The sequence below is a fragment of the Crocodylus siamensis genome, chromosome 6, assembly GCF_052110815.1.
Source record: "Crocodylus siamensis isolate JL-2025a chromosome 6, ASM5211081v1, whole genome shotgun sequence".
Taxonomy (NCBI): domain Eukaryota; kingdom Metazoa; phylum Chordata; order Crocodylia; family Crocodylidae; genus Crocodylus; species Crocodylus siamensis.
Genome location: NC_143400.1, coordinates 92,694,839 through 92,722,680, shown reverse-complemented (window position 1 = coordinate 92,722,680; position 27,842 = coordinate 92,694,839). Strand labels below are relative to the sequence as shown.

Sequence of the window (27,842 nt, the reverse complement as noted above, 5' to 3'; positions counted from 1 at the left end):
TCCCCCGTCCCCGGACTCGGTTTCCCAGCAACCCTCGCGTACGGCCGACCCGCCTTCCCGGCAGCCCCAGCGCGCGCTGCCCTTTCCGGGACTCCGTGGCCCGGCGGAGCGGAACAGGGCCGGGCCGGGCCGGGCCATGGCCTCGTGCGCCGATATCCTGCGCAGCGAGTTCCCCGAGCTGGACGGGGAGGTGTTCGCCTACGTCACCGGTGCGCTGGGGCTGGGGGCAAGGGCTGGGGGTAGGTGCTTGAGCATGGGGCTGGGGGGCAGGGGCTGGGGCTGGAGGTAGGCGCAGGGGCTGGGGGTAGGTGTTTGAGCAAGGGGCTGGGGCTGGAGGTAGGCGCTGGGGCTGGGGGTAGGTGCTTGAGCAAGGGGCTGGGGCTGGGGGCAGGGGCTGGGGCTGGAGGTAGGCGCTGGGGCTGGGGGTAGGTGCTTGAGCAAGGGGCTGGGGCTGGGGGCAGGGGCTGGGGCTGGAGGTAGGCGCTGGGGCTGGGGGTAGGTGCTTGAGCAAGGGGCTGGGGGTAGGCGCAGGTGCTGGGGCAGGGGCTGGGGCTGGGGGTAGGTGCTTGAGCATGGGGCTGGGGGCAGGGGCTGGGGCTGGAGGTAGGCGCAGGGGCTGGGGGTAGGTGCTTGAGCGAGGGGCTGGGGCTGGGGGTAGGGGCTGGGGCTGGAGGTAGGCGCTGGGGCTGGGGGTAAGTGCTTGAGCATGGGGCTGGGGGGCAGGGGCTGGGGCTGGAGGTAGGCGCAGGGGCTGGGGGTAGGTGTTTGAGCAAGGGGCTGGGGCTGGGGGCAGGGGCTGGGGCTGGAGGTAGGCGCTGGGGCTGGGGGTAGGTGCTTGAGCAAGGGGCTGGGGGTAGGCGCAGGTGCTGGGGCAGGGGCTGGGGCTGGGGGTAGGTGCTTGAGCATGGGGCTGGGGGCAGGGGCTGGGGCTGGAGGTAGGCGCAGGGGCTGGGGGTAGGTGCTTGAGCGAGGGGCTGGGGCTGGGGGTAGGGGCTGGGGCTGGAGGTAGGCGCTGGGGCTGGGGGTAAGTGCTTGAGCATGGGGCTGGGGGGCAGGGGCTGGGGCTGGAGGTAGGCGCAGGGGCTGGGGGTAGGTGCTTGAGCAAGGGGCTGGGGCTGGGGGTAGGGGCTGGGGCTGGAGGTAGGTGCTGGGGCTGGGGGTAAGTGCTTGAGCATGGGGCTGGGGGGCAGGGGCTGGGGCTGGAGGTAGGCGCAGGGGCTGGGGGTAGGTGCTTGAGCAAGGGGCTGGGGCTGGGGGTAGGCCCAGGGGCTGGGGCTGGAGGTAGGCGCTGGGGCTGAGGGCAAGGGCTGGGGGTAGGTGCTTGAGCATGGGGCTGGGGCTGGGGGTAGGTGCTTGAGCATGGGGCTGGGGCTGGGGGTAGGTGCAGGTGCTTGAGCATGGGGCTGGGGCTGGGGGTAGGTGCAGGTGCTTGAGCAAGGGGCTGGGGCTGGGGGTAGGTGCTTGAGCAAGGGGCTGGGGCTGGGGGTAGGTGCTTGAGCAAGGGGCTGGGGCTGGGGGTAGGTGCTTGAGCAAGGGGCTGGGGCTGGGGGTAGGTGCTTGAGCAAGGGGCTGGGGCTGGGGGTAGGTGCTTGAGCAAGGGGCTGGGGCTGGGGGTAGGGGCTGGGGCAAGGGGCTGGGGTTGGGGGTAGGCCCAGGGGCTGGGGCTGGAGGTAGGCGCTGGGGCTGAGGGCAAGGGCTGGGGGTAGGTGCTTGAGCATGGGGCTGGGGCTGGAGGTAGGTGCAGGGGCTGGGGCTGGAGGTAGGCGCAGGGGCTGGGGGTAGGTGCTTGAGCAAGGGGCTGGGGCTGGGGGCAGGGACTGAGGGCTGCCCTGCCATGCCTTGCCCAGCCCAGGGTCTGCAGCGGGTGCCCTGGCTTTGCCCTCGGCCACCCGGGGGTGTCTATTTCTGCTGGAGGCCCCTGGCCTCGCGGTTGTGCCTGGGCTGGCCTGGCAGCACCCCCACCCCGGTGCTCAGCCCCGCGCCCCTCCGCCCACAGGGGTGCTGCACAGCGGCGGGGCAGATTTCGAGTCGGAGGACGAGCTGTTCGACGCGGTCGGGGAGCTCCTGCAGGACGTGTCCCGTGACTCCAAAGACGATGAGGACATCCGGGATGTCTGCCGCAGGATGTATGACGCCCTGCACATGTGTGTACCTGCAGCACGGGGGGTGGCAGAGCCCGGGTGGGTGCTGCCTTTGCAACCAGGCTGTGGCGGCATCCTGGCCGGGGCTGGGGAAGCAGGGCTGGTGCCCGGGCAGCTTCCCTGTTGACTGCTGTGTGCATTGCAGGGATGACGAGAAACCCCGGGGCTGCAACCAGGTGCTGCTGGACGCCCCCATTCAGCTCTCCCAGATCACAGACGGCTGCGGTGAGGAGGCTTCACGTGTAGGCTTCGCTGTGGTGCTGGGCCGCTTGCTGGCCTGTCTCCCATGTGACCTGCCCCTTCCTGCAGGAGTCGTACTGGGGGTGGTGGGAGGGGTGGTGCCGCTGACGCACCGAGGCGCGGGTGTTGGCTGCTAAAGGTCTGTGAGGCCGCCAGACCTGATGGCAAGAACCAGGGTAAGGATTTAGGTTCTGATGTCACCTCGGATGAGCCATTTGGCCTCTGTCTTTCTTGGTGTTTGCACCTGCCATGCCAGGCTATTACTCTGCCTGCCAGTGAGTCCTGTGTATTCATTGCTGTCTGGGCGGCATGGAGCTGGGGAGCTGGGCCGAGCGCGAGTGTCCAGAACTGGCACTGACGGACTTCCTGCTTGATTGCAGATGCGGGCGTGGACCTGTTACCACAGTTGCTGCTGAAGAGAGACCAGACCTCGGTGAGGAGGTCTTACTTTGGTTTATTTTTAACTGGAAAAAACGATAGAAGGTGTCACACATGATCGTACCTTCCTCCCATTACTGCTCCCCAGGCTGCAATAAACACTCAGAGAGGCAAACTGCCGCCTCTGCTCCACACCTTGTGAGAGCCCCTGGTTTCCCCCAGTCTGTCCCACTAGAGATCTTCTCTAGTCAGGTTGGGGGTCTTCTGTTAGGTCCATTACTACATGTTTACGCTGCTTCCTCTGTGTCAAGGTTTCAGTTAACTTCAGGGACTGCTTGGACTGAATCTGGTAAATAGAAATCACCCAGGCAATGATTGGCCTGTCAGCCTGACATCACAAGCAAAACAAAGGGGTAGATGATACAGGATTTGATGTTTAAAGAATTAAATGGGAGGCAGGGAGTGATGTCCAACAGTGTGAACTTACAGATTCTGTTGAATTTTTAACATGATGTCAGTTGATGAGGGGGTGGATGAGCCAGCCTGGTTGTAAGTCATAGTGGCAATGTGGCATGCTTGGACTTCTGCAGGGCATTTGGCTTCTTCCTGTAGGGCTTTGTGATTAAGCAGCCAGGCTGTTACAGACTCGTCAGCATGGCACAGACTGATTACAAGCTGCCCAACAAATATGTCTCTGCACGTGCAAATGGGGACTCGAAATGAAGCAGGTTTTTTTGCAGTGAGCAGTTCTTAGTCTTTCACTACTTAACCTTCTTACCACTAACCTGGGGTAAAACCATAAGATTTTTCTTGTAGATGCCTTGGGTGGAGGGGACAGGCTGTCTGAAGAAGGATCTATATTGCCTGGCAGGCTGGGTGCAGTTGGTCTGACCAGATACTAGGTTTATGTTGTTTGGAAAATTGGCGGCAGTTTAACTAGAATGGTTTTGCTTGAGGAAGAAATTGGTTTGGGGGAATCTTATAGCTGGTCAGGCAGATCAGCCTGGTGCCTTCTGGTTCTTTGAGTCTGCATGGTGTTTCTGAGCCCCATCTTGGTTTGTTGACCACATAGTGGGAGTTTGGGTCAGGTTTGGGTCATGAAATTCTGGTCACCAGGGAAGTGGAGCAGCTGATGGAGGGAGAGGTGACGTGTGGGCTGCAGAGCATGGGGGAGAAGTGACTGGGACACTTGGAGTTCCTGAGAAATTGTGGTGTTTTATATGTGGGACAGAACAAATGGTTACCAGATCATCTGCATGGCACCCACTGGCTACCCTTGCCCATGGACCACTCCGTTCCTGAGCGAATCCCCAGCTAGAGACGTTTCCCTGCAGTGACCTTTAATTCTGTCTCGCCCCTTGTGTCCTTGTGCCCCACCAAGTATTGCTCCTTCCTGGGAGTTCCCAGACCTCCTAGGATTTGTGTTCAGTACCTGGGCTGCTCCCTCCTGGACCTGTGCCTGAGGATGCCTGCAGGATTCTTGGTCTTTTCTGAATCCCTTCTTTGTGCCCCAGATGGTGAATGTCAAGAAGCTGCAGAAAGCCGAAGCCAGGCTGAAGGCTAAGCAGGACAAGAGGATGGAGAAGGATACCCTGAAGTCCAGTAACCCGCTGTGAGTGTGCAGTGTGTGCCCCAGGGCAGGCCAGGCTTTTAGCTGCTCAGGTCCATGTGCTGTGGAGGAGAGGAGGTTGACTTGCCCAAGTGTTTCCCTACGTTGAAACTTGTCCTCCCTCCTCTGGTGCCAGGGTCCTGGAGGAGGCATCTGCCAGCCAAGCTGCCAGCAAGAAGGAAACACGCATGGAGTCGTCAGGCAAGAACAAGTCATATGATGTGCGCATTGAGAACTTCGATGTGTCCTTCGGTGAACGGTGAGTCCTTGGGAGGCTGGGGGACGTGGGACGAGGATGGGCAGAGATGGCCTTGTGGGAGCCTGGAAATTACCCTGGTTTGAGGGAGGCAATGGGACAGGCCTGAGGGGCAGGCTAGGCATGTGTTGCCTTTGTAGCACTGTCCTGAGCAGTGAGCTAACTTCCATCTGCCCATGAAGTCTGGAGGCTGCTGCTGAGCAGACGCCTGGCTATTCCCTTTGCGTAGGGTGCTGCTAGCAGGCTCAGACCTGAACCTGGCATTTGGCCGGCGCTATGGACTGGTGGGCAGGAACGGGCTGGGGAAGACTACCCTGTTGAAGATGATCGCCAGCCGGAGCCTGCGCATCCCCTCGCACATCCGCATCCTGCACGTGGAGCAGGAGGTGGCGGGGGACGACACACCGGCGCTGCAGAGTGTGCTGGAGTGCGACATCATGCGGGAGGGCCTGCTACACGAGGAGAAGGAGCTGACGGCTAGGGTCAATGCCGGCAGGTGAGAAGTTGCTAAGCTGCCTGTCTCATGGAAGCTGGTGCTTGTCCTGCCACAGGAGGCTGGTCACATGGATGCTGGGTTTGTGTCCACAAGGAACTTGGTCCTTTTGTCTGTCCTGCTGCCTTGCCATTGTCAGTCTCTGGGAGTGTCCCCCACTAAACCTCTGGTATGGACTTTGCCCCCCAGTTTCACTGAGAGGGGCACCCAGGTGTCCTCACTCCTGGCCTGAGGAGGCCGACTATACCCTGTCTCTGCAGGGAGCCCTCATGCCACACTTGCGTCTTGTTCCAGGGCAGAGGGAACAGAAGGTGCCAGACTTTCAGAAATCTATGCCAAGCTGGAGGAGATCGAAGCAGACAAGGCGCCAGCAAGGTAAGGCCCGTCTCCCCGCTGCTCCGGGCACAGGGGCTGCCAGTTTGCCACAGAGAGCTTAGGAAGCAATGTGTGATTGGGGTGGAGGAAGTGTTAGGGTGTGGGGAGAGGGTGTCCCTCCGTCCCTGTGGAATCCACATAGGGGCTGCTTCCCTCCCTGGATTACTGCCTGCTGGGGCAGATAGGGTCTGGAGTAGCTGGGAGCGCCTGAGAACTCGGGCAGCCAGAATTCCTGACTCTGCTGACTTGAGCTCATGCTGCTCCACTGAGCCTGGGAGCTTCCCATCCTCTGGCTGTCTTGTAAGTAGCTGAGGGAATGTTTCCAGGCCAGTAGATGATGAAGACTGGCCTGAAAGCCAGGGCTGTACCTCTGTGGGCCAGCGCCTGCTTTCAGTGTTTGCATGTGTAGCTGTCAGGGCTATGGATGAATGGGTGCCTTGCTGGGGAGCTGGTGCTGCCCATGGGTAGGGGATGTTTAGCACAGCAGTTTCTACTGTGGACCTTGGGATCTTGGTGCTAGTCCTGGGGGGGATTTCAGGCGTGTCTCTTTCTCCTACATAGGGCATCTGTCATTCTTGCTGGGCTGGGCTTCAGTGCAAAGATGCAGCAGCAGATGACCAAGTAAGTGTCCTGCCCCATGCACAGAGAACCCTAAGCTGTCTACTTCCTACCAACAAGCACCAGACATAGCCAGGGCTCTGCAGGGCACTGGCACGGGCAGGGACTGCTTGTAATTTCAGCTGAGGAAGAGGTGCCTCTTGGTTCTTCTGCTCCTGATGTAGGCTGCTGTCCTGAGGCATCGGGCTACAGGGCCCTGCTTGGAGCCAGCCCAGTAGCATGTGCTGTTGCTCTGGAGCTGTGGCTGCTCACAAGCCTGGCAAACTTGGACTCCCCCTGTCCTCTCCTGCGGCCGGGGTCAACCGTAGTGTTAAGCTGCCTCTGGGGGACAGCAGACCTACAAGGGTACCTGCCCCCAGGGAGCACCGTTGGCATCTCTCAGCTGTTGAGGGTCTAAGAACAGGGGACTCAGTGGGTGAGGAGTGATTGTGGGCCAACACAGCAGTGCAGGGCTAACACCTCTTGGATTTGGTTTTATCTCTACCCAGAGAGTTTTCGGGAGGCTGGAGAATGAGGTTGGCTTTGGCCAGAGCCCTTTTTGCCAGGTAGGTCTCCAAACAGTGCTGTCTGGGTTGATGTTATTGCGCTTGGTTCTCTGTCCAAGGAAGTGTGAAGAGGTGGGTGACTGCCGAAGTGGCCTAATGGGCTGCCTTGGGGTGAGCTCAGGCTGGTTGCACTGGCAAGAGGCACTCTAGGCTAAGGGGCAGGAGAGCTGGCTGTGGGAGGAGCTCCCAGCTGCTGCCAACAGGGCACCCACAGGGTGCACAGGCTGTGGGGCAGGCCCTGCAGCTGGGGGTGAGAGTGGAAGTGAGAGTTGCAGCACCACTGCTCAGGCCCGGAGACCCACCCTGAGTACTAACACTGCTCTTTCCCTGTCTTTCTCTCAGGCCGGATCTTCTTCTGCTTGATGGTAAGTTCATGCCCCGAGTCCTTTCTCATCTCTGAATGGACCCCAGGGTTGCCTTGACTATCCTTGGTTTAGGAATGGGAGACCCAGCGGGAGTTTTGGCTGCCTGTGTAGACTAAACAGCCAGGGTGTCTCTGGCCAGGCACAGGCACATCAGGACAGTGGTGACAGAGTGGGAGAGGGAGATCTGCATGCACTGCTCTCCCAAGAGCTTAGAGGTTGGGTGAGGAGCCTCACTGGGTTGTTGTCCTGCCCCCCACCCACCCCACTGGTGCCTTCCACATGCGGGATGGTCAGCTCTGGGGATGGCTGATCGCTGAGCCTCAGGGCCTACAAAGCCCTGATGTGGCCCCAGCACAGCATTTGTTCGCTGCAAACAGTCCCTTTTCTAATGGCTCCCAGCAGTGGAGAAGCAGCTGGGGGCAGTTAATGAACTTTCCCCTGCGGGCAGTAGGGATTTTGCCCTGACTTGTATCCTGCTTTCTTGGGCCCAGGTACATACTTTTTGCATGCCACCACTGTGTTGGGGCCTTGTGGGGGTGGATATAATGGTGCAGGGGGGGAGTGCCCGCTGTACTGTGGGGCTGGCTCCTGTGTTCCCCCTGCACCTGGGATTCTTGCCCAGTAGGAATTGCACATGAGAGGTCCCTCCCTCCTTTGAGTTCTCCAGGAGGTGCCTCTAGGCTGGTCTAAAGGCTCTGGTGGTTATTCCAGGCCTTGCAGAAGAAGGTGTGATGCCTGCTCTGGTATCTGCAGGTGCCAGCTTCCCACTGCCAGTTTTACCCATCATTGCATCTTGTCCAGAACTGGGCTATGAGCCCTTCAGGGCAGGGACTCTGTGCAGCCCTAAGCACTTGGGCTGTGATCCAACCATCACCTCTGGACCCTGCATTAATAGAAATGCTGGTGGAGCTGGCTCCTCTTCCCAGTGCTCCTACCTGGAGCAGTTCTTAGTAAGAACATCACGAGCCACTGTGGTCTGGCCCATTTCTGTCCTGATGTCTCTTTTCATTCCCTTCAGAGCCAACTAACATGCTGGATGTGAGAGCCATTCTGTGGCTGGAGAACTACCTGCAGGTAGGTAAGGGTGGCTGAGGGCAGTAGACCTTGCGGGACTGTCCAGAACAGTTGGGGGAAGCTCCCCTGGTATTGTGATACAGATTGGAAAAGAGACTTCTCTTGGTGGCCCATGGCTTGATGTCAGGTGTGGCGATATGTGCTTCACAACGCTAGCTAGAGTCTTCCGTCACGTAGGCAAGGCTGACACGTCCCGATACAGGCTTACCGTGTGTCCTGACTCAGGTCTTCCCTTTTGCTCTCTTGTTCAGACGTGGCAGTCCACCATCCTCGTGGTGTCCCACGACAGGAACTTCCTCAATGCCGTGGCCACTGACATCATCCACCTGCACTCACAGCGGCTGAACGCCTATCGGGGCGACTTTGAGAACTTCATGAAGATCAAGGAGGAGAGACTGAAGAACCAGCAGCGCGAGTACGAGGCGCAGCAGCAGTACCGCGAGCATATCCAGGTACAGGACAGGCACCCTGGTGCTAGCAGGGAGTGGGGGGAGGTGTACGCACATTCTGGGAGAAACATGGCTCTGTGTCACCCTGGGATCCCCTCTGGAGGTGCTGAGGGACTCATTCATGTGCGGCACTGCTTTGGGGGCTGGGTGGCAGTGGAGGGGGCTCCTTAGCTTGGAAGACAGCTGGTATCATTGGCCTGCTTCCCTGTTGACGGCTGTGGGATTGTAACCCGTTCTTCAGTCTTGCCCCTGCACCCTCCACATCCAAGGGATGCTCTAGCCCTCAGTAGTGCTCCCACTGTAGGATGGGCAGAATAATGGAGCATCGGGGTGGCGGGGACGGGAAGTAACACCCCCAGACAGGGCCTGAGGGACTCTGATCTTCTCTCCTAGGTCTTCATTGATCGATTTCGCTACAATGCAAACCGGGCATCTCAAGTGCAGAGCAAGCTCAAGCTGCTGGAGAAGCTGTGAGTGCCTGGCCCTGCCCTTCCCTATGGCTTGTGAGGGAGGAGGGGAAGCAGCACTGTTGTGTTGGGCTGCACTGCTCATGGCTGAGAGGGAGGCAGGGAAAGGACTGGGAAGTCGAGCCATGCCACGGGTTTGGCTGAGGGGAGAGTGGGTGAAGAAGATGGCTCCACCCCAGTCTTGGAGGGGGGCTAGGGCAGAAGGGGTTTGAGGAGTTCCCAGTTGGTCCATCTGGAGGGTGCTGGGGTCTACAGGTCGGTGGTCTCTGGGCTCCTGTTTGGGAGAGGACACCTGGCCCACATGACCACCATATCATGGCTCCATTTTCATCAAGCATGCAGCTTGATCCCTGGCATCGCTGTCCTTTCATCTGGGACAGCTCTGTGGGCCTGGCTGTACTCTAGCTGGCCTGGGGAGTCTCCCAGTGACACCTCCGGACTGAGGTTGCTGTGAGTGGTGGGGTGTGGCATGCCATGTCCTGGTTCAGGACACTGAGCGATGAATACTCTTCCTTCTCCCAGGCCAGAGCTGAAAGCAGTGGACAAGGAGTCGGAGGTGATCATGAAGTAAGTGTCCCTGAGCCCCCTCGCTAGGGGCAGACAGGCCAGGCTCCTGTGGTGCCTGTGGAGAGTGGGCAGCCTGAGACCCACTGTCCCTTCCCTCCACTGGCCCTGCCACTTGAAACGTGCTCCTTAAACATGGCTCAAAGTTGCTGCTAAGGCTGCAGTAGCTGCTGCCATGCTCTGGGGTTGGTCCCTCTCTGCAGTGTTGGGCTGGGGCAGGCAGCCAGAGCACCTAATGGTGCTATTTCCTTGGCATGTTCACACTAGTCTGACTTTGAGGGCTCAGGTGTGGGTGGCTGGGAGGTGGGTCAGGTCCTGCGATGAGGGCAGCCCTGCAGTTACCCCACTGGGTGTCCTATGGGGAGGAGGTTAGCAGCTGCAGTCTCCCTTCTTCCTCTGCTGCTCCTTGCAGTGTGTGGATCCCTTTGTTTGGGACACGGCTGAGCTCTCATCTTCTGGGTGACCCTCTCCACCCATCCACAGGTTCCCCGATGGCTTTGAGAAGTTCTCTCCCCCAATCCTGCAGTTGGACGAAGTGGATTTCTACTATGACTCAAATAACTACATCTTCCGTGGTCTCTCTGTCTCGGCTGACCTGGAATCCCGGATCTGTGTGGTACGTACCAGGCACCTGGCTGGAATGGGGCAGTGGGAAGATGCTCCACAAAGGTCCTGGCAGGCGCTAGAGTTGGGCTCTAGCTTATGAATGCCATGCAAGGATATTGGAGCTGAGGGGAGTCCCCCTTCTGTTGACTCCTGGCCAGTAGACCTCCACTGCTGACCTAGTAATGGGGGACAAGTGACTGGATCTTCCATCCCCCAAAATGCAACCCGGTCTTGGGGAGAAGATGAGTCCTCTAGGCTCTGGGACCCCAGATCTGTCCCTAGGGGAGTTCTCAACTGTGGCTTCTCTCTCAAGGTTGGGGAGAATGGAGCTGGGAAGTCAACTATGCTGAAGATCCTGATGGGAGACCTGGCTCCAGTCAGAGGGATCAGACACGCGCACAGGTATGTCTTGTAGGGGAGGGGCTGTGGGAGATGGGCTGAAGGATATTGCTGATTTGTTGGGGGAGGGGGTATGGGTTTCCACTGTTGAATGGGTTCCTACAGAGTCTTCTCTCTTGTGCCCTGGGGTCAACTCATGGAACCGGGGTGGTCTGGGGAACCCGCCTCTAACCTGCTCCCCGTTACCAGTGGCCCCAAGTTGTGTCCAGAGTTGTGTCCAGAGCAGTCTGAGCCCTGGGGAAGTTGTCGTGTCCCTGCCCCCCCGGTATCCCCCCCGCACACACTCTGTCTCTCTCTTTTCTGCTGTACCCTCCCTCTGGCCTTGGCAGAGGCTGCAGGAGCCTTCCGCATTGTGATCTCTAATGGTTGCTTTTCTCTGGCTTGGAAGGAACCTGAAGATTGGCTACTTCAGTCAGCACCATGTAGACCAGCTGGACTTGAACATCAGTGCTGTAGAGCTACTGGCAAAGAAGTTCCCAGGTGAGTGCCGGCAGTTTCCAGAGCTGTTAATTCTAGGCCAGTCAGGAGCTCAGCTGTGCCAAGCAAGACCTGCCTTTGGTCTCTTGCTGCCTAGGCCATTGCTGAGTCTCTCGCCTGGCCCTCAGCAGTTCCTTTGGCTAATCCAGGAGCAGCAGTGATGAACTCGGTCTTTAGGGAGGGCACTTCAGGGGCTGCTGCCTGGAGAACCTCCTGCAGTGCTGTGGGAACATCCTTGCCAAATTTCCCTACTAACATGCTCCCTGTGAAGCGGTTGATTCTAGGGACCAAGAGCTCCAAGCTGTGTCTTGGAGATGCCTCAAGTGGAGGCTTGCAGGTCCCTTGATTCGTGGCTTCCCCTTGTGAGTGCCACAGGGCTGAGAGTCTGCAGCCAGCCTGAAATGACAGCCCCACCTGCCTGGTGAGGCAGTAAGTTCTCACTGGGGTTCTGACTTAAGCACCAGCTCTGCAGGCAGTGTAGCTGGCTGCTAGGCCAGCAAAACCTTGGCGACCCCCATCTTTTCCCTCCTCGTCATTCTCAGCTGCCAAAGTCACCAGCTTCCTCCTGCTCTGTAATCTCACATTATATAAATCCCTGGCACTGCATTTAGGGACAGCGTCACTTGAATTCAGTCACAGTCAAGTCCCCTGGAGCCCCTGTCCTCATTGTGTCACTCATGTTCCTAGTGGAGCCTCCATTTGTGTGGTTCCTTGAAGCCCTGCCTCACTCAAGAGCTGTGGTACGCGAGGATCCTGGCATAAGACCTTGGTCCAGCTCGCTGCCGAGCACAAAGAGCTCAGTGCAAGTTGGAGTGGGCCAGCAGCTCTGTGCCAGTGTCCTGGGTGCTAATGCCAACAGGCTGAGGCTGTGTTGTGACATGCTGCCCTTGTGCTTTTTCAGGGAAGACGGAGGAGGAGTATCGTCACCAGCTGGGAAGCTACGGCGTCTCAGGGGAGCTGGCCGTCCGCCCCGTTGCTAGCCTGTCAGGAGGTCAGAAGAGCCGCGTAGCATTTGCCCAGATGACCATGCTCTGGTAAGCCTCCAGGTTCTGTCCCGCTGTCATAGCAGCAAGACCCCCCAGGATCCTCCTCCCAGCATTAGGCCATGCTGTCTGGCACTGCTGGCTGGGGTGGATCATTCTGGACAGCTCTGTGGGGGGTGGCTGCACTGCTGGGCATCCCCCAGTGGAATACGGAGATGCTGATTTTTTTTCCTCCCCCCCTGCAACTTTCACCGCTTCCAGTCCCAACTTCTATATCCTGGATGAGCCGACAAACCACCTAGACATGGAAACCATCGAGGCCCTGGCGAAAGCGCTGAATAAATTTCGGGTAAGGCTCCCTGAGCTGCAGATTGGGACAGGCGGGAGGTCTTGCTTTCATGGGATGCACTGTCCTGCCTTGTGCTGTCGTACCCCCTTTACCCCAGTGCGAGGCTTGGGTGGCTTCCCAACCGTGGTGGGCAGCGGAGTGGGGTGCTCTTCTGCTTTAGCTTCACGTTGCCTGTCAGGGGCTGGCTGTCAGCTTTTCCTTGGACAAATACAGGTTGGGGACATGGCTGACACAGGCTCAAGCTGGCCAAAGAGCAGCAGCTCGGCAGCACGCCTCCACCCTGACCCAGCTCCCAGCACTGCTGTGCCAGTGCCAGGTGTGCCGAGCATAGGGGTTCTGATGTGGAGGCCTTGAATACAGGCCCCTCGGCGTCTCGCATGGAGTAATGCAGTTTGCCTGGGCAGCTTGGACCTCCCTTCAGAAGAGAAGCTGCTGCTGGTGCAGACAAAGTTGAGGCAGGTGGTGGCTGGGCTGTTACCTGAATTTGGGTGGCTAGTGGCATACTAGCCTTAATCCCAAGGGTGTGGAGTGCAGTGCTGGCAAACCCCATCTTCACAGTCATGAGGAAGTCGGGCTGGAAAGGACTTCAGGTCATCATCTAGTCCAGTGGTTCTCAGCCTTTTTTGTACCAGGACCCATTTGTTTAATGCCTCTTGCTCCTGACCTGCTGCCCCCAGTGTGTGGGGTATGGGGGTCCCCAAGCAGCCCCTTGCAAGCTGGACCTCTGCCAGCCTGTGGGGGAAAGCCGCGGTTTCCCATGTCTTTCTCCTTCAAAGGAGAATCCATTCTTAAAGTTTGTTCGCGACCCTTTCATATATTCTTGCGACCCACAGATTGAGAAATGCTGATCTAGTCCAACCCCGTGCCTGAGCCCCGTCCCGTACAAATCCTTGTCTCGCCTGGTACTGAAATGACACAGGCGGCCCTGTCACAACCACCAAGCATAGCACCCCAACCTGAAGCCGTGGTAGTCAGTGCCCTGCTCTTGCAGGGGCTGTCAAAATACCCGAGAGGTCCCAGGAAGAGGTCACACCCCTTGCTGCAGAAGAAAGCAAACACCACCCCTCCCCGCACCCCCTCAGTCCGTACCAGTCTGACCAGAGGCTAAACTTCCTTCCTGACCCCAAGTAGTCAGTCAGTTGGTGTGACCTGGAAGGGAGGGGTAAGACCCTGTACCCAGGAACGTCCAGTGTTGGTCCCAGCCCCGGCACAAGCCCCAGCCTTAGCTGCGGACACCACCTAAAGCCTCTGGGGGAGGAGGGGAGGGAACCCTGGCGGTTCATTGCTGCCTCCCTTGCTGATCTCTGTCGGCCCGTGCCCCTTGCACGCGAGGGCGAAGGGGAGCGTTCTGGGCCATGCTGGAACGGGCCGGGGGGGGCCGCTTTTGGTCTTGTTCCACACGAAGCTGGACCGAGCGCCGCACCCATCCTTCAGCTGACGCAGACTGGAAGCTCCAGCACGCGGCGCGGCCTCGCCCACCGAGCGGCGCGTGCCGTGAGCTGCAGCCTCTGAGCCCGAGGGCCAAGCGCTCTGCTCCGCCACGGCTTTTACTAACGGCGGCCCCGCCGGGAGATGCGGAGAGGCCGTGCCCCCGCGTCAAGGTGGGCCGTGCCTGGGGCTCCTGGCTCAAGCCCTTTCTCTCTGTCCCAGGGCGGCGTGATCCTGGTGTCCCACGACGAGCGCTTCATCCGCCTGCTGTGCCAAGAGCTGTGGGTGTGCGAGAAGGCGACGGTGACGCGCATCGAGGGCGGCTTCGACGAGTACAGGGACATCCTGCAGGAGCAGTTCCGGAAGGAGGGCTTCCTATAGGGGGGCTGCGGCCGCTGGAGCGGCAGGGGCACCGGGGGGGGGCCGGGGCCTGCTTTTCCCTCCAGCTGCCGAGCAGGGGTGAAAGGACACGGGGCGGGGGCGTGCTGCCTGTCTCCGCCTTGAGTTGCTGCTGCGAAGGGGGAAGCCATGGAGCCCCCAGTTCGGACTCGGGGGAGAGACCTCTCGCCCCCGCGGAGGCTTATCTGCCCCGCCCGCGGGAGCACAGGCGGGGGGGCCGGGCCTCGCCCCCGGCGCGCGGGCAGCCCCGCGGGGCGCTGCACGGGGTAAGTTATTGAGCGCTGAGCAGAGCTCCCGTCGCGCCGCGGTGCAAATAAAGCTGCTCGCCGGGGCCTCGGCGCCGTGTGTTTCTCCGGGGGGCTCGCGGGCGCGCGCGGGGGCGGGGGCGGGGGCGGGGCGGGCCGCCGCGCGTCCCGCCCCCTCCCGCCACCAGGTGGTTCCGCCCCGGCCGGCCGGGGGCGGGCACTCCGGGCGGCGCGGGCGGCGGACGCGCGGAGCGGAGGGAGCCGGCCCGACCCCGCGGCATGGACGGGCCCTTGGCCGCCGCCGAGCTCGCAGGTGGGGACGGGGCGGGGCGGGGCGGGGCGGGGGGAGCTGGGGGGGCCCCGCGGGGGGCGGCGGCGGGGGGGGGCCGGCCCGCGGCGCTGACCCGCTCGTGCCCCGCAGGCAGCAGCCCCATGCCCAGCCCCGGCTCGCCGGCGCCGGACGAGGTGAGCGCGGCGCGGGAAGGGGGCGGGGGGGAGTCGCTGCCCCCGGGGGGGGGGGGCGAGGGCGCCCGGGGGGCCGTCGGGGGGGTGGTGCACGCGCGGGCGGGGGGCGGGGACTGCCGCGGGCGCGCGGCCCCCCCGCACTGACCCCGCGGCGGGACCGGGCGCGGCCGCCATCTTGGGAGCGATCCGGTCCCGGGAGCCGCCCCCCGCACGTGTGCCGGTGCCGCGCCCCTACCTGGTAACGGCAGCCGTCCCTTGCAGCCCCCGCAGAAGCGGCAGAGGACGGTGGAGGACTTCAACCAGTTCTGCACCTTCGTGCTGGCCTACGCCGGCTACATCCCCTACCCGCAGGAGGTCAGTGCGCGCCGCCCTCCCGGCCCTGTCCCCCCTCCCCCTCCCCCTCCCCCTCCCCCCGCCGCTGCGCCGCCGGCTCTGGGGCTACAGCCGCGTCTCTTCCCCTCCGTCTCCTTGGCAGAACGAGCCCTGGGCCCTCGGCGGCAGCATGAGCCCCCAGAACAGCACGGGCAGTACTCAGGACAGCGACAGCTGGGCCTCGTCCCACTCCGAGTGCCAGGTCCTGCCGGACGACGGGAAGAGCAGGAGCGCCAGGCGCAGGGGCGGGGTGGACAGCCTGCTCCTCGGCTGCCACCGTTTCGCCCCCAGCTTCTACAGCGCCCAGCCCCAGCCACCCAAGAAGAAGAAACCGCCTGCGAAGAAGCTCGTTTTAGACCAGGAAACAGAAAAGAAAGCGGTACCGGCAGGCACGCAGCATTCGGGGGATGCTCGGCCTCAGTGGGGAGAGCCAGCTGCGCCGCAGGGGCCGGCGCCGCCCGTGAAGGAAGAGCACGTGGAGTCCCCCGTCAGCCCGGCTGGCGAGCCCCAGCCCGCGTCCCTCCCGGAGGCCTCCATCAAGGAGGAAAAGGACTGCGTGCCGGAGACGGAGACGCCAGCCGGCGGCGACCCTCAGCCGGAGCGGCAGGAGAGCAGCCCCAGCTCTTCGAACGCCTCGGACCAAAGCAAAGCAGACGCCGGCGGCGCAGCGAGCGCCCAGCCTCGCGGTAAGCTGAGCTAGCTCGTGCTGGGAGAGCCCACGGGATGTGTGGCGCGAGGGTTTTTCTCGTGGTGTCAGGCGGCGCCCCGGGTTGCCCTGTCCTAGCTGGGCATGTTGCGCCATCCCTGCCTGCAGGAAGAGCTCCCTGGGGCCGGAGAGCCGCCTTTCCGGCACGTGTGGCACGCACCAGACTTGCATCCTCCCCGAGTGCCACTCCCATCCCCTTCCGCTGCTTCACCTGCTGCTGCTGCTCGTTTCCTGCTTTGTGCTGCTCTGCTTTCTGCTCCCCGGCCTGTCTGCCCCTGTGCTGCCTCTCCCTTCCCTGTTCTGCCTGGGCCCCTCGTGCAGGTTGGCCACCACTGTGGAGGGAGTGGGGTAGGAAGGCTGTTATAAGTGCAGAGAAATGGGGGGTGCTGTGGAGCAGCTTGGGGCTCGGGATCTCCCTTTCCTTTGGGCCAAGGGCTGTATTCTGCAGCCTAGGAAACAGCCTGACCAAAGTGGATTGTAATGGGAACCCCCTGAGCCAAGCTAAATGTCTCTTCTCTGTTCCAGAGCCATCAGGGGAGTTTACAGCAGCTCCCAACACCAAAGCAGAAGGTGAGTGAGAGCCTAGAGCCTCCAGCGGCGGGTGGGCTGGACACGTGGAGAGCGTGGCCAGGCTGGAAGGGGTTGGGGTTTGACTTGGAGCTGCTGTCCGACTATGCGTGGGAGTCGGCGCTCCCTCGGGACGCTGCACCCCCTCCCCCTCGCTGTCTCCGTCCAAGTCATCAGCATGCGGGGGCACCGTCGTCTGACTGGGGTCTGTCTCTTCTTCGCCAGAGGATGACGCCTGGGACCTGATCACCTGCTTCTGCCTGAAGCCCTTCGCGGGGCGGCCCATGATCGAGTGCAGCGAGTGCACCACCTGGATCCACCTCTCCTGCGCCAAGATCCGCAAGTCCAACGTGCCTGAGGTCTTCATCTGCCAGCGATGCCGCGACGCGAAGCAGGAGATCCGCCGCTCGAACCGGGCCCGCACGGTGCCCCGCAAGCGCTTCTGTGACTGAGCGGTCCCCGCGCGCGAGGGCGTGGGGACCCCGTCGTTCTAAGACTGCAGCCCAACTTGGCTAGACAATCAACGCCCGGTGACTGCTGGGGAGGGCCTGCGCTGCTGGGGCAGGGGAGCTTCTGTGCTGGACACAGCCCCTGCGCTCCCAGCACCAGGAACCTGGTTGGCTTCAGGAGAAACCACCTTTCTCCCCGCCCCGGGCTGTGGCGTTCAGGGAGCAGTTACCGCTGCATTGCAGGCGCTGAGGGGGGCCTGCAGGAGAAGCCAGTGCACGAGGCCAGCCAGACAACCCTGCTCCGACTGGAGCACGGCTCGGCGCCTCCCCGGGTAGCCTGGAAGAGCCTAGCCCAAATAGTTCCCCTGGGGCGTGGCGTGGTGTGGTGTGGTGGCTGCTGACCCTTATCTCAGTGGATTGCTCCTCTCTGCAGCTCAGGCCTGTTCCTTGGCCCTGACGGCCTGTTTAAGTCTCTGCAGGGCTGGTGAGAGGTGTCCTGTGATGGCCCCAGACTGAAGTTGTCTTTTAACAGAGCAGACGTAGCCCAGACTAGAGCAGAAGCTTCCTGCTCCGGGGCCCTGGAGGGGCAGCTCTAGTGGGGAAGGGGAGCTGTCCCCTCTGCCCGGCTCTGGGCTGGGTGTCTTCGAGCAGCGCTGAGTGCAGGGAAGTGGCTGTCTGCCTAGCCTCCTGCGGCGAGGCAGCCACCTAACAAGTAAGAGCCCGGTCTCAGCAGGTGCTGTGTTCAAGGTGCTTGGGCCGAAGCTTTGACATGCCCTCTTCCCCAGACCTGTTTCTTCTGGAGTCTGCAGGGGGGTTGCTCCCTCTGATCTGAGCAAAGTTGCCAGCTCCAGGGTAGGGGAAGGGGCAGTGTGCAGTTACTGTAAATAGTGTTGGAGAGAGACTGTAAATAATCTGTAAAGCAGACACTTTTAGAGAAATTACTGAGTGATTGTTGCTAAGCTGTCGGCTGGGGTCCCGGCCTGGACTTTCCAATTGCACTGGAGTCCCTGGACAAGAGGGACAAGGGATTCCTGGCAGAAGGGCCAAGCGGCATGCAGCCGGGGCGGTCTGGGAAGGGGCTAGCAAGCTTTGTGGAGGGAGGGCTGGGATCAGTCTCTTTCCTTGGCTGCTCCCTTGTGCACTCGGGGAAGGGGGAGCTTCTGTCCCCAAAGTTTGCTGGCTCACGGGGAAACAAGCTTTGAGAGTAGGAAGCAGGTGAGGTTTCTACTTCCAGGCAGCCCCCTCCCTCCAAGTTTCCACATTGGTGGCCAGCGAGGCACCCTCCCCTCCCCGGGGAAACTGTGAGACTCCACATACCTCCAGACCGGGGGTTTGTGCCTTGAGTCTCATCTTCTATGCAACTCGCTGCCCTTGGATGGGATAGCCCTCAAGTCTCTTGGCAGGATGTCTGGTTTTGTCGCCCTCGCTGGGCGGCACGGGGTCCACGTGCACTAAGTATTGGATCCCACGTTCTGCTCCTTTCCTTCCGCCACTCCAAAGACCCAGACCCATGTGCCTTCTGTGCTGTGTGCGCTTCTCCACGGGAGACGTGGGGTTTAGCCGTGGTTCTACCTTCTGTTCTGCCTCTTGTACCTCGAGGAACTGTGCTGGGCCTCCCTGCGGGGTGGGGCGGGGGTCGAAAGGACCCCAACGCCACAAAGCCGGGCCCGTTTCTAAACCGGGATCTTTCCTACTTGCACATCTGGTTGCCATGGGACCACTTGTGGGGAGAGCGGGGGCTGCTTCCCCCATGGCTCCACCACTCCTCTGTGCCCCTCTCCTGCTGCAGGAAGCCGAGGCCCTCAAGTGCTTTACACTTTTCTAGTTTTTAGTCACTTTTTATTGATCTGTAAAATAGCACATTTCTGGTCTGTGCCCTGTGGAGTGTGGCTGGAGTGAAGTGTATATAATAAAGAATCTTTGCCATAGCCCCCGTGGCCTTGTCATGGTTTTGTGGGTCTTGGGGGAAGTCCCCTTCCTTGCTGTAGGGGAGAGTGGTGGGGGGCTTGGACCTTTTCTTCTGACAGCAGTTCTCTCGAGGGTTCGCTGGATCCTGAAGGATGCAGGCATGAGAAGGGAAGTAAACTCTTTAGTGGGTGCAACAAGTGTCTGCCTGCAGCGTTTGGAAGAGAGCCAGCCTCCCTGCATGGTGGAAGGAATGACTAGCAAAGGGCGTGGAGTCGGCGAAGCAGCAGGGGAAATGCTACAGCAGTGACGGGTTGAGACTGTCCCGGGTAAGAGTAATCTGGGCGCTAAAAACCAAGGCTATGAGGGTAGGGGGTGTACCTGCCAGGTGAACTCTGGGACTGGCTTACAGGTGGGACAGGCCGCGGGACTTCTAGATCTGGGGCTGGGATGAAGTCTGGGACATGGTCACTCGCTGGGAAGCACACTTGGGTTGTTGATGGCCTCCCACTGCCCTGGGTGTGGAGACGGTATGGGAAATGGCAGGGTTCCTCAGTTGTGGGTCATTATCAGGAGGCGCTACTTCACGGTCAGGGCGGCCAGGGTCTGGGACCAACTTCCAAGAGAAGGGGTGCTGGCCCCTACCCTGGGGGGCTTCAAAAGGAGGCTGGATAATCACCTAGCCTGGGTTGTTTGACCCCAGTACTCTTTCCTGCCATGGCAGGGGGTCAGACTAGATGATCTACTCAGGTCCCTTCCGACCCTAGAAACTATCGCTGTTCTCTGTGAGCACACGCTGGTCCCCGCCAATGAGCCCCTCTACTTCATTACCCCACCCTGTCCCCCAGGATGACTTCTCGCTCCAGAAAAGATGACCGGAAACAAGTTGCCCAAAGCAAACGTTTTATTCGGACACTGGGGCTTCCATTTCAATTAACAAACAATGCCAAGCCGGGAGCCAGCTTCACATACCGTGACACACTTGGTACAGCCAGCCACAAAGAAAGAAGCTTTCTTTCCGAAGAAGCCTCTGGGGACTTCCTGGTTGCTTAATTAACCTTCTAAGCATTACTCGGTCTTCCTGAGTCTGCAGGCAGCCTGAAACAATAGATCTGGAAGCAGGGGTATGTGGAAGACCAAAGCCTAGTAGTAATGGCAGGAATCGGTTAGTTGCTGAAGCTTTTAAGGAAATGGCATGGCGAAGCCACAAAGATGGTGGACATGGTGATACTTCCTGGGCTGAAGGTGACAATAAGGCACTTAATTACTCATGGCACAGTGTGATTACGGTCATTAGTAGCAATCTTAGCCTGGACGTTTGGCAGAGCTGCGAGATGAGTGGGGACGCCCAGAAGGACTAGACTGCCAGTTTAGTTCTGATAAACCCCACGCCCAGCTTGATTACAAGGCAACGCTGTTTTAGTCAGAGATTGAGTCTGATGTCCCGGTACCGAGTTTTAGAAACAGATGGTGGCTTGGGAACAGGCCGTTTTTTTTTCTGTGGGAGTGGGGTTTGCCAGCAGCCAGGTAGGGTGGTCTGTTGCGAGAAGGGTGCAGTCCCAAGGAATTGCCAATGCCATGTTTTGCAATTGGGGCAGAACCATACTTAATGCGTAGGTGTGCAGCCTTGTGGAGGCCGAGATGGGCGTGAGTCCTGCCCCGTGGGCCTCATAAGCTAACCAGGGAGAGCTTAGTCTCAGCGGGGTCCTTCAGCACTTTGCTGGTACAGAATCGGAGCAAGCCAAGAATGATGGAAACCCAGGTCCACGTTTTATTCTATTAGCACTGCAACCCAAGCTGGGGCCGGGGGAGGAGAGGGCATTGGCCAGAGCACATCCTTACCCCTTCACTCTTCCTTAGCCCAGACCGAGGGGCTTCCCTTCTCCTCCAGGTAAGGAATCACCGCCTCCGTGTAGAACTTCTCCAGCTTGGGGACTGTCTTGTCCCAGTACGCCTCGTCGAAGTCCACGGGGGCAATGGCCGTCTCCTTGTTGGTGTGAACAACGAAGTCGGCCTTCTTGAGGCCCGCGGCTGCCAGCTGGCACTGCACCTGAGTGAAGTAGGCGTGGTTCCTCTTCAGGGCATAGGAGTCTCCTTCCTTCTCCAGGCAGAAGTCTTTGTCCCTGCAGGCCTCGCTGACCGTCTTGTTTCTGTGCTTGTAGGGACACTTGACTTCCAGCAGCCCCAGCACTTTCTCTGTACCCGCTTCCTTGATGACTCCATCGGGGCTGGCCGCGATCCACTCCTTCCCAGGATGGATGAAGAGGCCACAGTCGTCCACCTTCACCAGCTTGCCTGACTTAGACTTGAGCTCCTCATAAGCCTGCACCGCCACTTTCTCGTTCTGGGTGCCCCACGACATGGCCGGTGTCTGCACGCTGGAGCCCGAGCTCACCACAGCTTTCAGGTAAGACTGGGGCACCTCCGAGGTCTTGCTGTTGACAAACTTGCTGTTGGCGATCTTGTGCGCCACCGAGGCCGTGATGCGGTTCTCCCGCCACTCGTACCACTTGGGGTTGTCCCGCTGGCCCCGGGTTTCCTCCTCCACATTTTGTATCTCTTTTCCCGTGAGCTGGCAGGGAAACTTGCTGGCCTTGTCCTGGGTTTTGGAGACGGCCTGAGAGCGGCTGGACTGGCTCCTTCCCGGGTAGGAGGGCTCGGTGCTGGCAGGTGCTTTTCCTTTGGTGGAGGGAGGTTTCCCTGTCGCTGCAGGGCTCCTCTCTGATGCCTTGTAGCTCCTCTGGGCATCTCCCGCGTCGCTGCCGTGCACTGCCGTGACACTTGGCTGGGATGAGGTTTGCCTGGTTCTGCTCGCGGCGGTGCCGCTGGCTGCCCTCTCTGGCTGCCTCCGGCCACTGCCTTCGCTCCTGGCGGCTGGAGCGCTCTTCGGTCGAGTGGCTGCCGGCGTCGCCTTGGCCTGGGACGAGGCGGAGGAACGAGGTGCAGCCGGGGTCGCTTTGGGGACAGCTGCAGCTTGCCGAGGGGACGACGCACTGGCAGGGTCTTTGCGGGGCCGCCCCATCGTTCAGCGTTGGGGGTCACACTCTGTGGGCACAAAGGAAGTTAGACATGCGCGCCCAAGCGCAGACCAGCTATGGCACCCGCACCCAGCAATGACCTCTGTGCCTCTCCGCAGCCCAGAAAAGCTATGTCCCTGCTCCCCCCCACCACGCTTGTCTCCTTCAACCACATTAAGACCTGATGCCCAGCAAACCTGCTGTCTTGCAGGGCCATCCAGGGAACAATAGGTTATAACCTGCAGGGCCATTGACTCTGAATGTCCCTGGGGCCGGGGTGTTGTTGTAGCAGATGGTCAGAGCATGGGCGAGAAGCCAGGGGGGATTTGGTGCATCTTTCACGGGGCCAGCTGCATAATTGGGGGATGTTAGGCAGCTTTCAGGCACAAAATGCCCTCTCTCCCGGGCCGCCTCGCAGGCGGGCGGAGGGGGGAGGGGGCCGGGGGCCAGGGCCCGGAAAGGAGCAGCAGCCGAGGCAGCCAGCAGGGCGCGGGGCTGCTCCGCGTTTCCCCAGGGCCCGGCGCGAGGGGGAAGGGCCGCGGCCTCCCGCGCTGCGACGGGCGGGAAGCTGCCGCTTCCTCTCGGCGAGGCCTTCCGGGGGGGCGCAGGGCCTGCTCCCTGCCCAGGCACCTACCCGGGCTGCGGGGCTGCCTCCTGCGCGACCGCTCGGCGCCCGGCGCGGCCCGCGACCACCGCACCCCGCGGCTGGCAGGCCCCGGCTTGCCCGGCCGCTCCCGCCGGGATGCGGGAGGGGTCACAGGCTCCGCCCCCACCGCCGCGGGGCGTGGCCCAGAGGCGGGACTGCCTGCTGCTCGGTGTCGGACCCGAGGGCGTGGGGGGCTCTGATTTCCCGTGACCCCCCCCAATGGATAGGTGGTTGACATGTCCGGGGTTGCGGGCAGCGGGGCATCGGTAGGCTTCCACATTGCTTTAACGCTGCAAACATATCAGAAAAGCACCGGGCTCAGCGGGCGCCTAGGGCTGGACGGGTGGGGATAGGGGCCACGGCGACGCGTCGCGTGCAGGCGGGCGCACGTGCACCCTCCGAGCGTGGTGGCGGGCTCCCCCGCCGCCGTGCCCCCCGCGCCTGCCTGCGGGAGCTGCCCGCTGGCCGCCAACGGGAGCTCGCGGGCCCCCAGCCTGCGGGGCCCGCGGCATTCCCTTTTAATAGCAGAAAGACGCGGGTTTTCATCAGAGACTTTGCCCCTTTGAAGCAGAAGAGGCCGGGCTTCCTGTCCTCGCCCGCCGCCGGTCGTCGGAATAGAAAGTTGAAGCGGCGGAAGCGAAATGGAAACTGGGCGCAGCTGCCCGGGCGCTCCGCGGTCCCGAGGGGTGGGTTTTCTCGCTAGAGGGAGCTGTCAGCTCGGCCAAGCCGCAGCGGCCCGGCAGAAGAGCCAGAAACGGGGCGGGAAGGGGGGCTGTGGGGTTCCCTGCCGCCTGGTGAGCCTGGTCGGCCCAGAGAGGGGCGCAGGCCTCCCAGAAGCCGCCCAGCCCTTCTCGGATGGACAGAAGGGAAAGAGTTTCTTTTCCTCCCTCTCTCTTGACTACTGGCCGCCAGCAGGAACCGAACTTCCTCCTGTCCCGCGCTCGTCACCTTCGACGCTTCAGCTTTTAGAGGAAAACAGCTGTTTTTTGCTCCGGGCAGAACGAGCTTTCTCTATGCGTTGACTAACTTTCACACGGGGGAAATTGGTGTTCATCGTTTCCCCCATGGGCAGGAAGCTGCATGTTTTGCTGCGTGAAGCCATGGGGGCGGGGGGTTGCAGTGAAACGTTGTTCTGGCGCAGCTGGATGAAGCGGCCTGTTTGCAGAGCTCTGCTTGCAGCGTCGGCACTAAAACCCCCTTCTTCCAGGGCGCCCCAGGCTGCCTCCCCGGGAGCGAGCATCCCCCGCGGGATACAGGCTGTGAGCGGCCTTGCAGCATGGGTTAGGGGAAGCCTGTTCTCCAGCTACAAGGCTGTCCTCCCCTCCCCTGGATCGCAAGGCCGAGCAGCCACGTGAGCTCGGTGGAACACCTTATTCCCTTTCAGGCATCAGCGGATTAACAGGTCCTTGTCGGGTGCACTTTCTGCTGCTTAATATCAAAAGGCAGAAGAACAGTTGCCATGGGAGCCTCACAGCAGCTGGGTGAGCCCATCTGCATGGGATTTACTCCCCTGATTAAGAAGCTGTCGAGCTGAGGGATGTCCTGCCCTTTGGAGGGCACGTCCTCCTCTGCCTGCTCACCACAGGTCACCTTCTGTCCTCTTTTTTTATCCAACGCGGTCCAGACGGGGAAGTGAGAAGGCAAGCCGCTTCAGCCCGTTGCAGAGGGGCAGGGAGGAACTGTCACACCCCAGCAAGGTCCAGTTTAGGTGGGGAGAGACTCTCGTTCCAGCATAGCTCACATAATGGGATGGCCGCCTCCAAGCACGATCTGGCTGGGTGGGTGAAGAGGGGCCTACTTCAATCCTTGTAGCCTCTTTCCCATTCTCCTTCTTTCCGGTCCTTCTTTCCTCCTGCCACCATCCTCAGGTCTCTCTCTTTCCTGTTGATCACAGAAATCAGAGAGGAGTCGGGCTGGAGAGGACCTCCAGAAGTCATCTAGTCCTACCCCCTGCCTGAGGCAGGAGCATCCCTATCTAAAGCTATCCTATGCTAATCCATCATCTACACTGTTTGTAAAATTACTGTCAACCCACATGCAACACAAAACACAACATCCTTAGCTGCCGCAGGTAAGGCAGGGGAGCCACAGCAGGCAACGCCCCGCTTCTGTGAAAGGTTGCTAATATACTTTCAAGAGGTCCCAGGTAGAGGGGTATCTTCTCCCTGTCTTCTTGTCCCTCTTCATTTTCCATCTCCATGACCAACTCATATGCCAGTTGGAATCAGATCCATACTGGTAGACAGGCTACGCTTTTTATCCCTATCCTGGATTAGCAGAATAGACCAGGTCATGCATAGCCCAATCCAGTTAAAAGAACACTGATTAAGGTTGCGAAGTAAAACACTTGAGGTAGGTTAGGTAGCCTGTGGCACCTTAATTCTGCCCCCCTCTTTTACATAAAGACATAATCTAGTCTTTAATTAAGTGCTGTCATATAGATAAAGAGCTCATAATGATGAATGCGAGGTTGGCCACTCACAAGCCCACCACCATCTTTGATCTGGTTTTGGATGAGGCCTCTGACCATTGCATCAATACCACCTGGTTTAAAACCACCCGGGGCCCCTCTGTAGTTCTGCTGGCCCATACGTGTGTGTGTGTGTAACAAGCTAACATTTTTTTCTGTATTAGTGTAAGCAGGCTGTTAATACTTCTATAACATATTTGTCGTCATGATGCATACAAGGCCCTCTACCATGCATACAAGGCCTGCTACTTAATATAAACTGAGCAGGATCCTGGGAGAACGGAAAGGGAGACGGTGACACAGCAGTCATCTCCCACTCCAGCCTCAAGCCTCCAGATAAAGACTCCATGGATAAACTAATACATCTTTTGTCCAGCAGTGCCATAACTGCCCCGTTTCATCCTTCTCAAAACTGTATTGCACACCCAGGCAACACCACGCTGTCTGGATTCCTCATTCGTATGGGACCCATGGAAGCCATGTGGTGTCCGGACCAAGATCTTCAGCTGGGCGCATGGTGGATCTGATCACAGCTCTCAGAATAGAAATGAAGGTTATCATCAGGGATCCTGGTTTCCTCTGTTTAAAAATCACAAATTCTCTGATAAAAACACAAATTCTTTGATTGAACAACCTCAGAGCTGCAATTGAAATGAAGCGCCACTATCTCTCTCTGTCTCTCTCTCTATATATATATCAACTGAACACAAAATTTTATTGGCATATGCTGCTGCTGCGGGGCGGGCCTGCAGCGGGCAGCTGCCCCATGCACAAATCTGGGGGGCATGTGCCTCCTCTGCCCCTTCCGGGATTGCGCGCAGCGGCGGGGAGCCAGCCCCAGCCCCCCTGCCCCGCTGGATGAGCTGCCCGGAGCCCTGTCCCATGCTCAGCCGGGGCCCTGCAGCCGCGCTTTCGGGCTCTGAGCCCCACGCACTGCCCACGCTGGGCAGCAGCAGCATCCCAGCCCTGCCCAACTCCATCCCTCCCTCGATCCCCCCTCACCACTGCCGGACTCGCCTGCGGGAACTGCTCTCCCGGCTCCTGGCGGCCCTGTGCATGTGTCTGTGCACAAGCACGTGGAGTCCCCTGCCTAATCGCTTTCCCCCCTCTCCCCCCCGCTCCCCCCAGCCCCTTGCAGGCTGGAGCTCTGCCAGCCTGCAGACAGCTCTTTGCAAAAATGGAAAATCTGCGTGTTTCCCCATTAAAAGGAAAAATCCCCCCCCCCCTTTTTTTTTCCATTTCCCAATGAGAAACAGACAACCTGTATCCCTGGTTCTCATAACTTCCCACTGTCCTAAAGAAGCTGTTGCCTCTTCTAGGCAAAGATTGTGATCTGCCTTCCCCCTCATTAGGGAACTGAAAGGAAAATTGTAATTCTTTTAAGTTTTTTGGCTCAACAGAGAAGGCTAAATTCAGCAGCCAGGCAGCAGAGGTGCCAAGCTAGTGAAGAAGTAAACTTGCCTACTGATTGCTGCTGTTAACATCCTTGGCTCAATCAGCTCTCCGCCCTTATACTGACCACGACTGCCCGCAGACCGTCTCGGGTGAGGAACGTGGTGGGTGCAAGGCTAGACTGCTGTGGGTGTAAAACCCGCTCCACATCCATCTGTCAACAGCACAAAGACATCTTACAAGGCTGTGCCACTGCACAAGAGCATTTTATCCTCCCTCACAACCATAAAACCACTGCCAGCAGAGCTGTTCTGCACCGTAAACCAACTAACCCATGTAGGCTGCGTAACCCCGACGTCAGATCCAACCACCAACTCCAAGGAGTCCTTATCTTACGTCCTACCAATGGGCCACCGGACACATCGTGAGCTTTCCAGGGCAAAACCCCTGGCAATGGACGGATGGGATTTACCACCCCACCACTCTGATGGACTTCTAGTTTATGACCAACAACGAAGCATTGGAAGCCTTTGGAAACATTCAACCCACGAGCAGAGAAATGTTCCTTACATCTGCTAGCTGGTGGAAACCAAGAAAACAACTGCTTTTTAGTACTTCGGAGAGGCAAACCTGCCAGCTGCTGAAAGATCCAGTAGTCCTCGCACAAAAACGCTGAATGATCTCACCAGCACATGCCCTGCCTTCAGCTTCTGATTTCTAAGCTAAATCATCAAAAAACTACGGACGAACAATAGCTCCAGTATCATGTGATAGTGTCCTAGGTGCTTTGTGACCAGGCTGCAGGGAGGGCACAACACAAAAGCAGTGCTCGTGGGCCGAAAACAAAAGCGTCGTCCCAGTGGTGGTATAGGTCACGTCTCTACTCATGTCATTCAGTCGGCAGCTTTGAATGCCGTTGCCCTCAAGATGCTGCTGCCCCATCGACGTGGCACAGAGGGTAGAGGGTGCAGCGGTACTTGGCATCAGCCTTTCCTGCCTGATGGGACCCAGACACCGGTGACGTAGATCTTCTCCCAGATCCCCCACCTGTAGCATCCCCTGCTCTTCAGCTCGCATCTTTCCCTTTTCAGGATCCACAGGAAGGCAGCTGGAGACACGGTGAGCTTGCGTGGGCTCTGCAGCCAACAAAATGCCAGCGACTCTTGGTTATACATTTCCCATCCTGCAGACACAGCTAGTGCCGTTGCAGGCCTGTTCTCATGTCTTTGGATGATTAGCACCTGGGTGAGGAGCAGCTCGCTCAAGCTGAATTCAAGCAAAGACTGAAGTGATGTTCCCAAGAGAAAAATGCTTAGGGAGCAGTCTGGGACACAGTGCTCCTGGCAGCAGTGCTTTGACATATGGCACATAGCAACCATCTAGCCAGGGGAAG

General features: G+C 59.7%; 3 protein-coding genes across 4 annotated transcripts; 2 read left to right on the top strand and 1 right to left on the bottom strand.

Moving 5' to 3' along the window:
* The first annotated feature begins 52 nt into the window (after positions 1 to 52).
* On the top strand, positions 53 to 14,296 carry ABCF3 (ATP binding cassette subfamily F member 3). Its single transcript, XM_090052846.1, has 21 exons — positions 53 to 209; positions 1,997 to 2,144; positions 2,287 to 2,366; positions 2,762 to 2,814; positions 4,274 to 4,371; positions 4,505 to 4,627; positions 4,854 to 5,120; positions 5,412 to 5,492; positions 6,054 to 6,113; positions 6,599 to 6,655; positions 6,998 to 7,020; positions 8,039 to 8,094; positions 8,346 to 8,546; positions 8,937 to 9,013; positions 9,533 to 9,577; positions 10,058 to 10,190; positions 10,494 to 10,582; positions 10,968 to 11,059; positions 11,958 to 12,090; positions 12,301 to 12,388; positions 14,039 to 14,296. The coding sequence occupies exons 1-21, from the start codon at positions 137 to 139 to the stop codon at positions 14,195 to 14,197; spliced, it is 2,136 nt and encodes a 711-aa protein (XP_089908972.1). The 5' UTR covers positions 53 to 136; the 3' UTR covers positions 14,198 to 14,296.
* Positions 14,297 to 14,349: 53 nt separating this feature from the next.
* On the top strand, positions 14,350 to 18,949 carry LOC149863185 (PHD finger protein 13-like). Of its 2 annotated transcripts, none has more exons than XM_090052848.1 (6): positions 14,350 to 14,481; positions 14,882 to 14,925; positions 15,187 to 15,279; positions 15,401 to 15,983; positions 16,529 to 16,573; positions 16,796 to 18,949. In XM_090052848.1, exons 2-6 carry the CDS (start codon positions 14,893 to 14,895, stop codon positions 17,020 to 17,022), a joined length of 981 nt encoding a protein of 326 aa, XP_089908974.1. In that variant the 5' UTR covers positions 14,350 to 14,481; positions 14,882 to 14,892; the 3' UTR covers positions 17,023 to 18,949. The 2 variants fall into 2 exon arrangements, with proteins under 2 accessions (XP_089908974.1, XP_089908973.1); XM_090052847.1 differs by lacking the exon at positions 14,350 to 14,481 and adding an exon at positions 14,603 to 14,773.
* An 861-nt stretch (positions 18,950 to 19,810) lies between these two features.
* On the bottom strand, positions 19,811 to 22,732 carry LOC149863184 (uncharacterized). Its single transcript, XM_090054549.1, has 2 exons — positions 22,576 to 22,732; positions 19,811 to 21,969 (listed from the first exon to the last, which is right to left on the bottom strand). The coding sequence occupies exon 2, from the start codon at positions 21,944 to 21,946 to the stop codon at positions 20,771 to 20,773; it is 1,176 nt and encodes a 391-aa protein (XP_089910675.1). The 5' UTR covers positions 21,947 to 21,969; positions 22,576 to 22,732; the 3' UTR covers positions 19,811 to 20,770.
* Positions 22,733 to 27,842: the final 5,110 nt, after the last annotated feature.